Here is a 12,351-nt window from a genome sequence, read left to right as displayed (position 1 = left end):
TATGTCATTTAAGCTTGTGGAAGCAAGTTACCAGAAAACTATAGAAAAACTGCCAGGTAGTGTTGAGTCTACTTAAGTTTTGGGATTACCAACCTATCTCCTGGAATAATTTTCTTCCATTCCACTGCTCAAGAGTAGACAGACGGTTTGAGGATTTTTCCGGATTGTGACAGAGGGAGAGGTGTCTGGTCTGATGATATTTGCAAAGGAGTGCGTGTAGCAATGGGATCTAGTTTCTAAGCTGAACAAGCTGAGGACAGGAGTAAGCTGATGAAGAGTCAGCAAGTGGTAGTAATAAGGTAGAAGTATTTTTTTAGCAGAGATATCTTGAGCAGGTGAGCTACAAGTTTGTGGCTAGAAAAACAAATTGAATTCAAGATTTGGAAGTGATATGGGGTTTGATTGTGGCAAAGTCACTGAAGAACACAGGTATTATTTTCTTCATTGACTGGTAGTGTTGGAAGATACAGATTAAAATAAATATTTTTTAAAAAACTGTTGTAAAGAATGGACATGTGAAACTTTATGATCTGGGTGTCTTTCCGATGAGGTGACATTTAAGCTGTGAACTGACGGATATGGAGTCAGCCATAGAAATAAGAGAAATAAGCATTCCAGATAGGCTTTGAAGTGGGGAAGGAAGGTTATTATGCATTCAATGAAATGAGAAGAGTGGGAAATGGGAAGTAGGATAAGAATGTTTAAAAGCAGGGGCTTCTGGCAAGTATGACTGGATTTTAATCAATGCTTAATCACAATTACTTGAAATTCAATGAGTATTATTTGAATACCGGGTAATATTCAAAACATTAACCACCAATACAGCAAAGGAATCAACCCATTGGGATATATAAATTGATCAGAATCATCACCATTTGCAAACAGCTGATACAACTGAATTGGTGTACACATATTGATTATCAGTCCTGGTTGAATAAATGCCATTTGAGATCAGCATTTCCCAAAGTGTGTTCTTTAGAATGCTAGTTCAGTGGGATATAAAACTAAATATTAACATTAAAGGAAGACACATGTTCTCAGGGTCAATTAAGCCTGGAGAATTCCCTTTCAACTTTTTACATATTTACAGTAGAACTTTTGTCTTTAATATGCAAACATGCATTAAATTCTTTGAGAGGCTGGGTGTGGTGGCTCATGCTTGTAACAGCCGCACTTTGGGAGGTGGAGGCGGGTGGATCACCTGAGGTCAGGAGTTCAAGACCAGCTTGGCCAACATGGTGAAACCGTCTCTACTAAAAATATAAAATCAGCCAGGTGTGGTGGTGTGCACCTACTTGGGTGGCTGAGGTAGGAGAATCACTTGAACCTGGGAGGTGGAAGTTGCACTGAGCTGAGACTGTGCCAAAACTACAAAATTGGCTGGGTGTGGTGGCATGCATCTGTAGTCCCAGCTACTGGGGAGGCTGAGGCAGGAGAATCACCTGAACTTGGGAGGCAGAAGTTGCACTGAGCCGAGGTCACGCCACACTGCACTCCAGCCTGGGCAACAGAGCGAGACTGTCTCCAAAAAAAGAGAGAAAAAGAGAGAGAGAGAACTACAGCACACAATTTAGAAAACTTATTTCATCACAGCAATCACCTTCCACCTGCCTAGTATCTCACTACAATAAACATGCTGAAACAGGCTGCCTTAGACATTACTTTTTAGTATCTCTCTTATCCATTAGTCTCTTTCCCAACTTCATTAGCCTTTCTTCTGGCTCCCATCATTTTTTGCCTGGACTATTTTAGGTCACCCTAACTAATCTCCAACTTACTCAATTTATCCACTGTACCATGACAATTATCTTTCTAAAACTGATACTGATTAAATTGTTCAATGTACATGCATCCAGTAACAATTTTCAAAAACCAAAATAAAGACTTAATACAGCATACAAGAACATTCCTGATCCCACCACCCATCTGCTTCCTCAGCTTCACCTTCTTCAACTTCCTATCTTTCCAAGTGGCCCACTGGCAATCCTGCAATTACGCTCTACCTCCAAGCCTGGAATTCCCATGTCCCCCTGAACCAGTGAGCATCCATCTTTCAAAACTTGTATTTTCTACAAAGACTTTCAGAACTACCTACCTCCTTTTCCAGAAAAATAGGGCATTCTTTCTGATGTCCCTAGGTATAGTATTATTGTACTTTCATCTTATTATCTATAGCAACTGTGACTGCTCACTTGATAAAAATTTGCCTTAAAAATCTGTCTAGCCCTTTAAAATAATAATGTACCTATGTTAAATTTAAAACTGTTGAAAATTTCAAAACTGTTACATTTCACTTAAGATGATGTATTTTGAATAACACAGTTCTGATCTGTAATATGCAAACTTTGCGGGTTCGGAAGAGGGAAAACTCCTACTTTTTAAATGAAACTTTAGCAAATTTAGGCTGTAGAAGATATCTCAAGACAATAGGCTGGGGAAAAGTATACCATGAAAAAAATATATTTTATGATTCTTTAATACTTAGACATTACATTCCATATCAAAATTTACCAACATGCTGTTCTATAAATTCATATCTTTTTACCATAGTTTGATTTTTTTTTGTTTCATGCTAAAAAGCCCACTCTCTCATAATTACCTTTAGCATACATTACCTGGAATATAAAAATTTCATTAAATGTTGGCAAACTCTTCCCCATGACATGTAGAACAATTAGAAATGTCTAGTTATAAATTTTCTTAAGCTAATGAGCAAAAGAAAAGCCCCAATACATTGGCATTTTCACTTAACAGTGGCTCACAGTTACAATGATCAGAAATAAACCTACTTGCTACTGTGCTATATAGGGCAGTTTTGCCAAATGCCCACCTTTAAGAGCTAGGTCAATTTCTAAGAAAACTGTATGGAAACATTCAGTTGTTAACAAAAATTTAATATTAAAACTACTCAGTTATTTAAATTATGGTTAATTTAGGAAAAAGAAAACCCATGTATTAATCACCCATAAAATAACTTTTATTTTAATAAATAACAGTGGGCTCACCAAAAGGCAGGGATTTTAACGTGTCAGGTTTTATGCTTATTGGTAGTAAGTCTTAAAGAGGTGAAATGAACTATTCAATAAAACCCAAAAGGCCCTAAAAATAAAATGATACTTTAATAATGAAAATTAAAAAGAAATTTCCAAAAGAAAATAGTTCACTCCTTGACCATGCTTATTTATTCAGAGTACCAGCGATTTCAGTAAGTGCTTCATTTTTCCTGCAAATCTGATGTTGCACAGGGAATGTACACATTTTCATACCATCACAATATCATCAATATCTCAGGCCAATAATATTGTGAATGCAACTGTTTTATAACAAACACAAAATAAAAAAACCAATGTTACTATTTATGGCAAACAGAAACAAAAGTAAATATTGCAAGGATGTTTTCTTATGTTTCTACTACTGATTTTAGTTGGACTTTAAATGAAGGTCATCAACTCTCCTGGAATAACCTCTACCTCTGGCTGTGAATCCACAGTATAAATATGGTGAATAAAGCTAAACTGTAAGAGCTAACTATATACTGAATAACCAAAATAATTATAACTAATACTGTTCTTGAAGACCAATCTAATGAAAAAAGTATCATTAGATATGGTGAGAAATACAGACAAATCTGTACAATCTAACATCTATAAACAGTAAAATCAAAACATCCAACTTCCTTATAGAAAGTGTTTTATCTATGTAATTATAAATGTTAAGGACTCTTGTATTTTATAAACACAAGATGGGCTCACTTTGATGATATCAATTTTAAGATTTATAAAAATGTTTAAAAAAATCTTTCCACAAAACTTTATACAGTTTAAAGCTATACACCAATCTATAAATCTCAGAAAATGGAAAACAAAACAAAACAAAAAATCTTTATAAGATCACATGTATAAAACAAGAAATGAAATGTGATTTTATTTAAGGCAATACTGGGCTACTTCACAAATCACCACCTCAAATATTTACACTGCTCCACACTACTAGTTTTCTATCACATTCACAAAGGATTTTTTTTAATACCAAATGTTTAAAATCTTCAATGTAGTAAATTCTTTATTCACATTTCCATTGTATTTCATGGACTCATAGTAACTATATCCAATTAGAAGCAATAAAAAAAAAACAAAACTGTAACTATAGGAAACTGCTAGAGAGTCTGCTTTAATTTCACATGAATACCACCTCAAAATCCTGGATGGCAAATTTACAAAGCAGAGCAAAGTGTTGATATAATGTGCCTATTTTGTGAAAAGTAATCTTGATATCACCTTGTAAATAAATGTTTCATGTAAAAATCAATGAACTATGGCAGAGTTTCTGGTTTTAGTTCAAAAAGTTCTTAATTTAAAACAATAAAAGAACAATTTAAAAAACTTGATCGCTTAGTTAAAAATTAAAATTCCAAATATAAATGTGTCATTTAATAGTTTAGACTTACAGACTGCTGGTGGCAGCACATGATTTACAATAATAAATATATACAAAAAAGGTATCTACAAATAAAGAGTACTGTTATACATGAGCAGTGACCTGGTGAAACATACCAATCACACAGATAATTGTTTAGTTCATGAAAAGGGCAACTGGGTGATAGAAATGTGAGGTTTAGCTCACTATTTACAATAACTGAAGTACTGATTCTGTTCCTCAAGTCCCATAGGGATAAAAAAAAGTTTTACATGACAAATGTCATGTTTTTTTTTTCTTTTTTGTTTTTGGCCAGGTTAATTCATGTCAACAACAAAAAAATATAATGAAAGTTGCACAATTCTAGCATGCTTGATGGCTTCCTATTTAAAATAAAATGGTAAATGATGTATTTATACTACATTAATTATCAGTACTGACCTCTGCCTGTGGCTTTACCTATACTGATATCTTTCATAACAGACATATCTGGATCATTTGAATGTACTTCAAGTTTTTTCAGACTGACGGTAGGTTTCATTTCCTGAAGTTGCTTTAAGACAAGCTCAGTGCAATCTTTAAGATTCTTGTCTAAAACAATTTTTACATTATCACTGCACTGAAGCTGTGATGGATTGGCAAACTGTACAAACGTTTCACTTTCTTTACAAGGACATACATGATTTCCACTAGTCACAGCAGTCTTATCAATATTTTTTCTTGAATTTGAATGGGATCCTTTTTTGTTTCCAGTATTTAGATGGTCTTTGTCAGTATTTTTCTTCTGCTTCACGGCAGACTCCTCAAGAAACTTCAGAAATGATACTTCAAATCCCATTGGCTTAAAAGAGCTCCAGTCAAAAGATGCAGGATGCTCCTCAGTGGTCTGAATGCCAACAGCAGTTTCTTCTTCTTTACGCACGCTACTTAACTCAGCTGCTGATGCTGGTTCAGCTTTTTCAACTTTCCTTTTTTTATTTTGTGAGACATTTTTTTCTTTATTAACTCTCTTCAAATTACTTGCTTTTTGTCTTTCTGACTGGCAGAGGTTATCTTCCTGAAAATCATTACTTACATTTGAAGAAGTATTAGCTTGGGTCTCTACACTTGTGCTATCTTCATTTATTAATTTTGTAATAAACAATTCTGTTAGTTCATCCATTTCATCTTTTTCATTTTTTTCAACTTCCTTTTGTGAAACTGTAGCTGTTGTTCTTGAATTATCATTGCTCTCTGATACACACGTGTCAGAATCTTTCACATCATTCTTAGCACCTTCTTGCTCAGATGTTTCCTTTACTTGTGAGTTGCAACACCGTTTGAATACAATAAGAAGATTTCGATGTTGTGATGTAAATGCCTTAGATAATTTATGGCACTTATAATGTCTAATTATATTGCTTTCACTTGTAACAACCGAAGTACATCCCTTTATCATACATGGATACTGGGTTACAAATCTGCTTGTACACTCAGACAGGGCATCATTTCTAGCCTTTATAGAATATACATGCTTCCCACGTTTCAGAGAATAAGGCTTATTTTCTTCAATCTGCACAATCTTTGCATTCTTGTTTTCTAAATTATTTTTTTTCTTTCGTTTGGTCTTGGGCATTTTTATTCCTTCCTTTCCACATCTGCTGTGTTTCGTCCCCCGATGTTTAGACTTTGATTTTTCTTGGTTTGCCTTGCTTGACATATTTTCCTGGCCTGGTGTTAATCTTCTTGGACGAATCAAATGAGCCTTATGTTTGTCATTATGCTTATTGAAAATGTGTCGGAGGAGATTCGACCGGGTTGCATATATACGGTCACAGCCTTCACAATCACATTTGTATACACCATCTTCTTCTGTTTTACTTGCCCTTAGTCCAATTCCATGGTCTGCCTCTAGATGAACAACATAGTTCAAATATGTAGTAAATGAAGATTTACACTCTAACTGGTCACATGGAAATTTCCCAACATCCACTGAAGCAGTCATACTTTCAATTTCTTCAGGAGTCATTTCATGAAGTTTCATGTAGTGTTGTATTAGGCCAGTAATTGCTTGGAAAATTCGAGAACAGTCACTTACCTGACATCGAAATTCTTTCAAAGTTTGTTTAGTTTCAGTTTCTTCAGTTTCTTTACCAGCTTCACTTTCCTCTTCGACCTCTGCTGAAAATGCAGGTAGATCTGATTTGTGTACAGCCTGGTAATGGAGAATCAAGTTTTGCTGTATCGTAAAGGCAGCAAAGCATCCCTGGTGAACACATCGATAAGGTCTGTAAGGACTGTATCTTGTTGGAAACTCAAGGGATTGGGAAACTGGCTTCTTTCGTTTTTTCTCCTCCTTTTCTTTTTTATGCCTCCTAATTTTCCGTCCTTTGGTTTGTGTGTTTGTGACTGCATTTGTGTTACACTGTTCTGAAGTAACTGTAATCAATTGTAAAGAACTTTCTGTTTTGTCAGGACTTTTTTTTTCTACAAGTTGTTGTTCTGGGATCACTGCTACATTACTGTGGGTATTTTGGGTCTCTGCTCTCAATTCTAAAGCAAGCTGAGATTCCTTTTTATTTTCCTCTGTCATAGCTAGCTGTTTTTTCACTTGTGTACTTCGTGAGGCCGGCACATTTTCATTCTGAGATTTTCTTCCATAAGGCCTTTTAATTTTTAACTTTACCATTTCTTCAGTTGTAAAATGATGCACCAACTGACAGTGTGCCCGGAGGTTAGAATTTCTTGTAAACGTTTTTGTACATGTAGGTACTACACATTTAAAGGGAGCAAATTTCAATTGATTCTTCTTAATTTCAAGAATCATTTCTGGAGTGTATTGATGAATTTTACCATAGTGCTTAAACAGTGCATCCTTTGTCATAGCACTGTAGTTACAGCCTTGGTTTTGACACACAAAGGGTTTATTAACTTTGTCATTAAATTGAATGTTTATCATTTCAGAAACTGGCTGAACAACTGTGATATCTGCAGTTGATTTAACAGGCGTGGGAGTCAGTGTCACTGATGTATTTATCAGTACACACTGGGATGCTGGAGTGGATAGGTCATTTTCTAATTTTAATTTCTGTAAGCCTTCTAAAATTTCCTGTATTTGATCCTCCTTATGTGATATTTCAGACTGAGGAATGTTACTTTTTGTTGGCATGACACTTATAAAGGAGGAAAACTGAGAAGAATCGGGTAATTTGTTATTTTGCACAGTGTTTACTGAAGGAAGCTGAATGTTATAATTTATTTGAGCATTTTGTGATGTTTCACCAGCACCCTGAGATCCACTTTTTACCTCAAGTATTTGAGAATTCATAGCAGTTTTAATAATTTCAAGAGTCTTTTCAAAGTTTTGTATAACATTGTCTTCAGAAATCTGCAAATCAGAATTTATTGAAGTTGTGCATGAATTCAAAGCCATCATTTGGGAATCACCATTTTCAGTTTTTAATGTTAAAGGGGCTAACACTGCATGGGACTCAAGACTGGTTTTGAAATTCTCTTTTACATCAGTCATAAATAACTGATTGTTAACATTATTTAATTTCTGTGTTAGATTTTCCACCAAACTCTGAGGTTCACAACTTGGAATTACATTTGAATGAAGGTTAGTAGTTGGGATTTCAACACTCTTTGCTATGAGTCCCATTGTTAAGTCACTTGTTACCAAGTTTTGGGAAGCGTTAGGTGCAATTAGTGGAGGAGAAACTTTCTTTCTTCTCTTAGAAGCACTGTTTCCCTTTTTATTTAAATGACTGGATCTTGTGTTCTGAGGACCACTTATAACAGAAACACGAGAACTGTTACTGGTAAAATTTTGTGATGGCCCACCAGAATTAGGAAATGAACTAGAGCACAAACCATTTTCAACAGTCTTCAGTAGTAAGTCATTCGTTGGAAAAACAGGCAAGCTGCTACATTCCTCAATGGAGGAAGTTTTGGAGTTTGATGTCCTATTCTGGTTGGTCAGCAAGGTGTTTGGATGGCATACAGTCTGCAACAGGGGTGGCACAGTTGGATTTGGCATCACTGTTGCATTTACTTGTGATGCATCGGAGACACAACCTGTTGAAACATGAGAAAGCATTTCGGCACCCTCAAATGTACTGGGAATGCCAGCAGTTTCCAAAGCCTGTTTAATAATTTCACTACCTTCTTGACTGACACTGGTATTAAAGTTAGTCACACCAGGCCGAGGAAATGTATTTGGTAAAAATGTTGGCGAGCGATTTTCAGCAGCAAGAAGCTGTAGAAATGATGGATCTTTAAAACATGCTTCTGGATTGAAGGTAGATTGTTGTGGCTGTTGCAAATTTACTGCATTTGTGGAGAGAATCATGCTGGCAAGAAGAGAAGGCTGTCCATTACTCTGTAGAAGTTCTTGAGCAATTTCGGCTCCATCCAGTGGTTTACAGTAAGATCGCTTGGATAAGTGCCCACCCAGTGATCTGGGATTAGTAAAAGCCCTGTAACACCTGCTACAGATAAACTTCCCATCTCTGATAATTGCAGGCCATTTAGCCCTTTTGTTGTGCTTAGGTTTTCTTTCCTTCCCATTTGGGCCCCGCCCACGGTCTTTTTTAACTTTTTCAGGTGCAGACTGTTGGGCACTGGTGCTACTGAAGTTATCTGCAACATTAACTTGTGAAGGAAAAACTGCATTTTCACCATTACCCCCCTTTAGAAAGGAGGAATTAGTGTTTCCTTCAATGTGTGAGGAATAATGATTTGTATTATTTTCCAGTTGGGAAAAAACAGAATTAGTCCCACTATCTGCTGGTGAAGGGAAGAGAGACATTGAACTACTTTCTGCAGGTAAAGGAAGGAAAGGATCTGAGCCACTGTCAATATTCAAAGGCAGAACTGTTTTGGTTAGATCTTCCATTTGTGCTGGCAAGGCAGTACTAGGTAAATTTTCCATTTGGGAACATAACATACCACCTTGTTCATTTTTATCCTGAGAAGTTATATTTGGATTTATGACACTTTCCATTGAGGACAACAATGGAGTTGGTACAGTTGCTAAATGAGCTGGAAAAATGGGAGGTGAGACATGCTGCAACTGGGCCGAACAAGCAGGATTCCCACTGGCTTTGGTCTGTGATGTAAAAAATGGATTTGAGCTGTTCACCGGTGATGGCAAAAAATAAACAAACTTTCCATTATTTGGTGTATTTAAGTTGTTAGCTTTCTGACCTTTTTTACTTTTGCGCTGCATTTTAAATGCAGCATATTGGTCAGGGTGTGCTGTCTTCATGTGTTTCCCAATACTCTGTGAAGAATTATAGGTTCGAGTACATCCCTCGACCTGGCAGCTGAATTTCTGAACTGGAGCTTTTGGAGGCACTGATGGAGTTCCTAATGAATTACTTAGGTCGGACTGCGGCGGAACAAATGCAATACTTTCTAATGTCTTAAGAGGTAAATTATAAAGACTGGATGATGTTTTAACATTATCTCCACATTCAAATTTGGAAGTTGGTAAATTGTTTTGAAATCCTGCCTGATTTTGCACAGAAAAGGTCATCAAGTTGTTCACTTGTCTTTCTAAGTTTTGTGGGGTAAGGTCACCTATTTTGAGAGTTTCTGAATTTACTAAAGAATTCTGAGTAACATGGGCATCATTAAAGCAATCTTGTTCTTTTCTCTCCCGGAAACCTGGATGACACAAATCATTACAAGTATCTTCAACTGGCGTATGTAAGTCTGTGACCAGTGCTTCACCACTGCCTTCCACAGTTGAGTTTTCTTGCTTTCCAAAGGTATCCTCAATCCCCTGATTGAGAGACACCTTAAGGGACACAGCTACTTCACTGGATTGAAGCAGAGGAGTAGTAGCAGGGTTTTCCAAACCATTTGACAATGGTCCATTAGCTTGCCTGAGCTCAGAGGCAGACGTCTGGTCTTGTTTGGTCACAGCTGATTCTGATTTGCTTTTATCCCAAGCATCACTTCTATCTGCTAGTAAGCTGTTTTCAATGTTATTTTCTGAAGGAAGCATAGATTTTTCTTTTTCAATATTCTCTGCTGTGTTCTGATTCACTTCAGAAGGCTGAATGGAATCTCCAGATGAATTAAGTTGGGCTTCAGGAGGCAGCACTTTTTCAGGAGTACTGTGATCATCCAGATGCTTTTCCAGCTCACCCTGAGAACGATAAACTTTACCACAACCTGTGAACTTGCAAGTGTATGTATTATAATGTTGTGCTTCATGATCATATAGTAAATAAGCTTCCGAAAAAATTCTTCCACATTTAGGAAACATACATTTTGCTCTAAAGACTTGATGCTCCTTTCGGTGGGTTAAAAGCTCGGCGTAACTATTAAAACCAGCTTTACATTTCATCTGTATACAGATATATGGTTTACTGCCACAGTGCATCTGTAAGTGATCATTGAGATGAGTAACACTCACAAAATGCCGCCTACAGTACTGGCAAATAACTTTTTTGCTCTGCATTTCAAGAAAGCGCTTGGCATCTTCATTATCTTTATGCCCCTTCACATGAGCAATTAAATTTTTAAAGTACTTAAAGCCCTTTTTACAAAAAGTTACAGGGCAATTAAATTCATTAACAGGTACTGGTTTCTGGACTGGAATCACTTCTGGTTCATAGGATTTATCTTTGTCATCATTCTCATCATCTGAACCATCATTGTCATTAAACACTATAAAATCTGTTGAATAGAGACTATTCTTTTTTATAGGTCGCTGCTCCTGTTTAGCCACAGTATTAGTCTTCTGATTTTCATTGGTAGTTGTGATCTTTGGAGGCCTTCCCAATCTTCTTAATGGTTTCATAGCTGCTAGTCTCTCTTTACTAGACTGTTTAACATGCAGTGTGACATGAGGGACAAACGTTTCTTTAGAATTAAAGTTCTTTGCACATATGGGGCAACTATAAATTCCATCTTTGTAATGTTTCTGAGCATGTCGTACTATTCTGTGACCAAGGAACTCTTTATCACACAACACACAATACTGCATGTAGGCTTGCCAATTCCTAAACCTAGCAGATATAAATCCCCTCTCTCTTAACTGTTTTATCTCTCTCTTCTTCTGCTTTTCATCACCAATGTCTTTAAGAAGGCCAGAATTAGCACCAACTCCACCAGAAAGCCCATTCATAGAAGTTTCTTTACTCTCTTCTTGGTAGTCTACCACTTTTTCATATACTTCACTGTCATTTAGTTCATCTATTGAAGACACAATGGATGCTTCTTCTCCCATTAATGCAAGACATTGTCGTTTCAAGGTTTTCCAATCCCAGAATTCTGGATCAAAGGGCCATTGAGTTTTCAATACAAGTAACAGCTCACAGCGTAAAGAATTTGGTATTGGAAGATTCTCTTCATCATATTTCTGGTCTGGCTGATTATACAACATTTCCACAGCATAATACGCATCTACTGTAGGCTCAATAAGAAATTCACTCAGTTGACAAGCACGTTTAACTTCCAGATCATCAGGCAATAAACATGAAATGGTCTTGCAAATAGATATTTTCACTTCAGTATTTTCAGTAGACTCCAAGCGAAGAGCTTTTACACACAGTTCTATACAGGTAGCAAGTCCAGCCCCTTCAGTCTGTGAAAAAGCAAATAGGAAAAGTTAATTTAATCTACACTAATCAACACTAATTTATTTCAGAATTTAGTTAAGATTGAGATTTGTTTTTCTCAAATCTTGTAATAGCAACTTATGAAAGGATTCCCCTTCTAAAGCACTGCAGCTTAGTCTGGTATGTGTGTATGTAAAATGAACTGCATAGAATGGCAGAAAATGCATAAGTATTAGAAGCTAAGACCTTGGTATGAAATTATTTAATGGCTAGGCAAACTTGGAAGTTATTTAACTTTTTTAACCTTTCATATCCCACTTATAAAATAGAGGCCAAAATAGCACTTAAACTTCATTAAATTGCTGTATTAAAGGAGATTAAG

At 36.2% G+C, this 12,351-nt stretch overlaps 1 protein-coding gene across 1 annotated transcript in view; it reads right to left on the bottom strand.

The window, feature by feature from the left end:
• Window positions 1–2,955: 2,955 nt before the first annotated feature.
• Window positions 2,956–12,351, bottom strand: part of ZNF292 (zinc finger protein 292) — a 107,274-nt gene continuing 97,878 nt past the window's right edge. The window contains exon 9 of the mRNA XM_030809453.1: window positions 2,956–11,995. Coding sequence (XP_030665313.1) covers window positions 4,847–11,995 — 7,149 coding nt within the window. The 3' untranslated portion in view covers window positions 2,956–4,846. The remainder of the gene's footprint in view (window positions 11,996–12,351) is intronic.

The sequence above is a fragment of the Nomascus leucogenys genome, chromosome 3 (genome assembly GCF_006542625.1).
Source record: "Nomascus leucogenys isolate Asia chromosome 3, Asia_NLE_v1, whole genome shotgun sequence".
Lineage (NCBI taxonomy): Eukaryota > Metazoa > Chordata > Mammalia > Primates > Hylobatidae > Nomascus > Nomascus leucogenys.
This window is presented reverse-complemented; position numbering and strand designations above follow the sequence as displayed.